The sequence below is a fragment of the Poecilia reticulata genome, linkage group LG2 (assembly GCF_000633615.1).
Source record: "Poecilia reticulata strain Guanapo linkage group LG2, Guppy_female_1.0+MT, whole genome shotgun sequence".
Taxonomy (NCBI): domain Eukaryota; kingdom Metazoa; phylum Chordata; class Actinopteri; order Cyprinodontiformes; family Poeciliidae; genus Poecilia; species Poecilia reticulata.
In genome coordinates this window covers 36,739,745-36,746,652 of record NC_024332.1, presented here as the reverse complement: position 1 = coordinate 36,746,652, position 6,908 = coordinate 36,739,745, and the positions used below count along the sequence as shown (strand labels likewise).

The window sequence follows — 6,908 nt, the reverse complement described above, 5'->3', positions numbered from 1 at the left end:
TTTTTAACTTTGATCACAACCTTTTGAAAAATATGCCACAAAAGCAGTAATCATGGGCTGGAACAATCTCAAAAAAACAACATTGCAACATCCTGGAGGGACTGACGGGGTGTGGTGGTAGAAAAAGAAACTTCAGGGCATTTACTTTAAAAACTGAGTCTCAGGCAGATTTATGCAGTGCCGCTATAAAGTCGGCTTCAAAGAAATCCTCTGCTCTCTTCTGATCCTCAAACACCTCAGGACTCTCTGTACCAGGAGCCCAGACGCTTAAATAAGGAACGCTAAGCCGCCATGATCTCTTCCGGTTTGGTCCCTGACTGGAAGGCGGTTTAGCCACTTATCCACACCCAAATAGCCTGCACACCTGAAGCTCTTAAATGAGTCGACTCCAAGAATAGATCCTAAGATTGGATGTCTTTCAAAACACGTTTGTTCAGATCGTTAAACATTCTTTCAACTCTGAAATAGCTGAGTTTGAGTTTAGGAAAATTACACAACTTTTCCATCATTCCTCATCACTAATAAAATCCACTCTGTGGGTTTGAACTGGTGTTTTAAACTGGTCGAAGACCTTACTGGTCACACCTGAAATATTAAATCCTGCCAAATATTGCATTCAAACATTTCTCTGAGGATGCAATTTGCACACACCGATATTCTGCAGTTCTAAATCACTGGATAATGGCGTTTTACTGGCAGTAACAAAGTAAACTACATCACTTAGGGAGATATGGACTTAAAGTTTTATCACTATATTTTGTGATAATGATAAAAATGATGAACTATGCATTAGAGGTGTGCCGATTGATCGGCCACCGATCATAATCGGCTGATTTCCGTGAAAAAGTGTCTGATCGGTGATCGCCGATCACGGTCTCTTGTTGCCGATCACACAAACCGATCACCTGCATCTCATTTCGCAGCCTACCTGTGCAGCTGGTCTCCTCTTTCCTTCACACTGCGCAAACGCGCAGCAACAAATCCTAAGCGATGTCGTGTGGAACTATGACGCATTGATCAGAACTAGCAGTAATCAGCTAGCCGCCATGCTATCAGGAAATTTTCATTCAGTAACTCTGGATTGTTTATTGTAATGGATTCTGTATTTGCCTTTGAATGTTACGTTTTATACTTGAATTTTTTTGGCAATGTTGAGAGGTTTTATTTTGACTTTTTACATTATTTAACCTCTTCAGAGCCTTCATATGTTTTCAGTCTGTTGGAAGATAGTTTTACCGATAGTACAATTTGCACAATGCCTGTTTTGTTTTTTTCTTGGAAAAAGTTATTAAAAACAAGTTTTTGTCTAAATTAAGGTGAATTCATGGTTCCTTTTTCCACATAATGTAACCGGTAGTGCTTATGATTTAAAAAATAATTATGTGATCGGTATCGGTGAACGGCCCTCATTGGTAATGGGAATCGGCAGGAAAAAATCTTATCAGCACATCTCTACTATGTATGCATCACTTCTTTTTTAGCGTGAATGTGACGTTTTGTCACAGCAATTATAGCCACACAATACAAATACTGCTCTTGAAAAACATTTATCTTTTCTAAAACGATTCTTTAGGACGCCACTAAAATAAAAAAGATTGTTTTGCATCACTAAACTCCACACAGCAATTGCATTTAATCAAAGTTTAAAATTATTGGTATTTACTTATGCTTTCATTGAATGAACAGTTTTGAATTTTTTTTAATTAATTGGAATTTATCATGGGAAAAAAACATTCAGAATAATTGAGTCAAAACGTTACAAAATTGTATTATAAATACAAAACGCATATACAACACCTTCATCTGTAAATATGTTTTAACCAAAACTCCTCAAGTGGCAGATTTAGCTTAACTTTGTTCACTAGAGAAAAGCGATATTATAGGATTCTGAGCTTTTCTACAATTTTAAAAAAGGAAAATATTTATTTGCTTCTTTTGAGGTATTTCCAATGTTGTATTATAAAAAAGCTTAAGAGGTTAATAATTTATACATTCATCAATTAGTTGCAGCCACTGTAGTGACGTTATTTCTTCATTTGGGTTTATAGTGTCAGGTTATTTCAGCTACATCAGGGAGGAAAATTAGTTTTTTATAATGTTTTTCTCAGTTTAACGTCAGTCAGTCTCAGAGATAGTTTATCTTATCTGTAGTTGTGCGTTTTATAAAATGGAGATAAGACACAGGAGCATGGAAGCAAAAGAAGGAAAAAGAGTTCAACAGTATTTAAAATAAACGGAAACAAAAAGTAAAATCTGGTCGTTGCCCGGGGCTAGAAATGATTTGATTATGCCAAAGAGACGCATTAAGGATTTGTTTTACTCATCCCTACCCTGTTTATTTACATGTGATTCAAAGTTCAGAGAATCCAGCATTGACTGAACCTTTAAAGGCTGAAGAAAGGATATCGTAAAACCAGCTGCAGCAGCTACTGCAGCGTCTGACCCCTGACCTGCCTCTCCTTTACCTCTTGAGGTGCTGCTCCAGCTCCCAGAACAAAAGCTTCACTGACATCTCGTCATGGCCCTGMAGCCGGATTCCCTGCACCCTCATTGAAACGTCTCGCAGCGGGAACATTTGGATCCCCTCCACGGAAACAAGCGAACCCCTTGAACCGAGCGGCTCAGTTCGGCCGGAGAACCGGGTCACGGCGGCGCACGCATCGGCCGGCGGAGCCGCGTCCTGATTCAAACGAACGATTCTGATGATCCGGTAAACATGCCTCTCATCTGTGGCTGCTGAGTGGAGTGAATTAAGTGATGCTGCTGTGCAGGAGGTGACGCGTGGCCATGTGACGCGAGGAGTTACGTAAACCTTCAACCCAGATTAGCGTTTGGGCCGGTGATTTCCCTGCTGTGGCACCAAGAACGTATCAGACGGAGACGTTCTGTGAGTAAACAGGAACACATCAGCAACTTTTACGCTATGCTGATAGGAGTTCATCCTTCACAAAGTCTCAAATACTTTGAGCAAAGTCTCTGACTCTGCAAGACAAGAAGGCCCAAAGCAGCACAGTTTAGTTTTAAAAATGATTTCTGGCGTTTCTCGTTACCCTGTCAGTAAAATTAAGAATGCACTCATCCACTATATTCCACTAAACCAATATCTGATACAGAAAAATAGTTCTTAACGTAAAACTTTTTTTAATGGACATAAATGCTCTGAAAAATTTAAATATTACTTATTTGTTTCTTTTATGGTATTTGATGTTGTATTAAAAAGTCCAAACCAATCATGTTCAGATAAACTCCCTTCCTGTTCAAACGAAATGCATAAACTTTAGCAAATAGAAATAATTGTGATTCTGACTGATGTAAAACAAGAGAAGTTTAGTCTTATTTAATTTCAAACAGCGAGGAAAACTGTAAATGTTTCCAAATTTCAGCTTTTAATCAAACGTTAGATTGAACTTTATTACCAACCAGTGCAGTTTGACTGTCGAGCATTTTCCAAACTGTGGAAACGCTTCATTGAATGAAAGCATTTTCACTCGTATGTCAAAAGGTCACTGCGGCACGCCTTCATGCCTCAGCTAGCAGGAAACACAGCATGCACTCAGAGGGCTTCTGCTGGCTTAGTGTCAGGCAGACAAAGAACCAACAGACCGGAGCGCGGCGAGATTTTTCTTGTCCCAACAGACATCATGTACTGGAGTGGATCAGGAAAGAGCAGCGCTTCTGGGAAAGGTCCAATGGTCACATGACACGACTTTAACACTTTCCAACGCCAGAAACTAAACTCCACCCACCTGAAAATATTCACCAAGCATACCCTTACTGAAGAAAACACTTGTTTTGTTCACCTGGTTGAGTTTGACATCCAGATCTCAGAACGACACGGTTTCAAGTACAACATCCATTTCTGAGCAACACAGGAAAGAACAATTTTATTCCAAGATGTCAAATCAATGAGAATAGATTCGAAGGGAAATGATACCATTTTTGAAACCTAAAATAAATCTGAAAAGTGTGGCATGCAAATGCATTTATCTGTGCCTGAGTAAGTCCACATTTCACTGTTAAAGCTGCAAGTTTTTAGGTTGATTTGCACATATTCGCCCATTTTCCTTAGCAAAACAGCTCAAGTTCTGCCAGTCTGGATGGATGTAGAGTTTCTGGGAGCATTGATTAATGTCTGGACTTTGACTGGGCCATTTTAATATGTGAATATGCTTTCTAAAGCATGCCAGTGTAGTTCTGGCTGTGTGTTTAAGGCTGTTTTCCTCCAGCCAGGTCTAATCTTCTGCTGCTTCTAAGAGGGTTTCTCAGTTTTAGCTCCATGTATCTCAACTCTGAACAAGAAAACAGAAGCAAGCTGCTCCTTTTCTGGACTCCCTCTGCTTCTTAATCCCGGATCGAAAGACACCGAGATGGTCAAAGCTCGAGTTTTTCAGCCAACCCCACTTTAAAACTTCTCCAAAACTTTTCCCCTCATTTCATTCAATTTTAAAATTATGAATTGCTTCGGTCAAATTCTCAATACTGGGGTTGTAAAGTGAGAACATTTAATTGTCGAAGGAGAAGGAATGTGTTTAAGTTCTCCATGTCAGACATTAAATAATCAGACTGTAAAAATGATCTTACAAAATATGTTTCCCTTTACTCCTCTTTTTCTCTCRTATCATTTCATATTAATCTGGTCAGACTAATGTAGAATTAAAATCCAACTTTCCATCAGAATCCTATAAAATGAAGATCAAAGCARACAACAGGTTTGCTTGATTTTAGGACTAGAAGCCTTGAAACAAGCAGAAATCCTCATAAAAACYTTGATTATAGTTCAATTAAAGTGAACTCTGGTGCAGTTTGAGTGCATGTGTGAACGCCAAGTGGACYGAAGACCAACCAAACTACAGCACAGGGCATTCTGTGTAAATACAGCCAAAGCAAACGAGCGAATTGAACACTAGTGGGGCAAAAGAGAAATCCTACAGCCACTAAAATCTGATGCTACTCCATTTTTGCTTACATTTWGTTTAGAAGCACTCATGTCTTCATATTGCTTCCTTCAGTGGTTCTTGGTGCAGCGCCACCAAAGGTGAAGGGTGGAAACCGTTTTTTCAATTAGTTTGGATCGTTTGACACAATGCAGTGTGAAAGCGAACTGCTCCAGCTGAAAAATTTWATAAATGTTGCAACTTTGGTCCCCAATCAAACCAAGTCAACCAGAGTATCAGGTGTGAAAACACCTTAAATATCACCATAACAGCAGAAGCACATCAAGCAGATTTAGGTAAACTCAYCAAAACCTCCAGGTAATAAAGAAGTTAAGCGAGTGGCTCATATTGGTACTGGTTRCATACCTTTGTAACTCCAGCTCTGAATTCAGAATCTACCATTACTTAGATGACAAAATGCTGAATGTGGGTCACTGCCGTGTCTTTGAAGGAGGCCGTTTTGCTGTGTTTYCAGAAAAAAGTGGGCTCTATAACATTGATAAAAGGGGACCTGATGTGTCAGAGCCATGAATAAAAGAAGGCCCATTGAGGCGGAGAGGCTTTTGGCTGAGCTGTAGTTTGATAAAGGAGAGCACAGACGTTACCAGCAAGTGCTGGCTGTGGTTTTCCCATAGTCACACCCTGACTGTGGAGATTTCCACAGAGCTACTCTGAGTCAGAGAGGCAGGGAGGAATGATGAGTGGCCAATCTGGCCTCCATAGGTAAGAGAGGGGAGTGCTTTTGAAGCATTTGGGCTGACGGCAGCAAATCCTCACCGACAGGTGTGAAAGGCCCTGATTCATCGCCTCGACATTACAGTCTCAATAAAACTTTATAAACATGTAGAAATTAGTGTTTCTGCAGTTTTAAGACTTTAAGACCATTATGAATGAAATTCAAGACCTGTATTGCAACACAAATATACAAAACAATCAACCTTGACTTCCGTCCTGCCAGCTTTTATGAGCARAATGAACCTAGCAATGTAAGCAACAGAAGWGATCCAACGCTGAAGATTAACGTCGACCAGTTAACTGGCAAAAAATGTGTGTTTGAACCGGCTAGCTTTCCCTTTCGGCTACCCGGCTAGCTTTCCCTTTTGGCTACMCAACTTTTTCTTTTTTTTTTTTTWAARSYWRSYYMWTTTYTTTCCTCCCTCACAACCAATGGYTTCTAATATACCATTCCAGTTAGCAAGGGTATATTAGCAGCAAGTTACCAGACATAGACGCTCCAAAGCAGCATTCAGCTTATAAGCACCACAAATCAGAAAACTGCAAAACAGCTGAAACACTGAGTTCCCTTACATCTAGACTAAAAACCCACCTGTTTAGAGTTGCTTTTGAACATAAATGGGTCGAACAATGAGACATTGTCRGTCTTATATTTTAAATGAGACATTGACCAACAYATTTTATGTGTAATGATGATGGCACTCATAAAAATGCAATATTTGCTTTTGGTTTTCTCAATTGTTGACTGTATGGTGGTTCTATGACTTTGTGTTTTTATGATGYAAAGCACATTGAATTGTTGCTGAAATGTGCTATACAAATAAAACTTGACTGAGGGGAAAAAAAGGCTACATAATACAAGATTAAATAGTCCTGCCACCACAAAATTTAAAACCTGTGACATAACGCATTTAAGGACAACTTAACTTTTAAAAATGAAACCAAGACATTTCAAGGCCTTAATTTGATAAAGAATTTATTATATTTTAAGACTTGCAAACTCCCTGAGAAAATGAACATGTTTGTCATCTATCCTGCGTCTTAGTCTCCTTACGTTTATCCTGCATCGTTTGTTGAGGAGCCARAGAAAATGGCCGCCACCTGTTTCAGAAGACCAAYGGGGGAAAACTCCAGTTGCAGAGGTTTTGATGAGTGTGTGAGCATTAGGTTTACATAATGTGAGGTGAAACTTGGCATTAACAGGATTAGAAGACAAAGACGTTCCAGCTCAGTCAGTGC

General features: G+C 39.4%; 1 protein-coding gene across 2 annotated transcripts in view; it reads right to left on the bottom strand.

The window, feature by feature from the left end:
• LOC103460977 (TSC22 domain family protein 1) overlaps positions 1-6,908 on the bottom strand; it is a 32,612-nt gene that overhangs the window by 10,184 nt on the left and 15,520 nt on the right. The window contains exon 1 of one of the 2 annotated variants that reach the window (XM_017302339.1): positions 2,466-2,750. The exons of the other annotated variant lie outside the window; for it this stretch is intronic. Coding sequence (XP_017157828.1) covers positions 2,466-2,575 — 110 coding nt within the window. The 5' untranslated portion in view covers positions 2,576-2,750. Of the gene's footprint in view, positions 1-2,465; positions 2,751-6,908 lie in introns of those variants that run through there. 2 annotated transcript variants of the gene reach the window in all.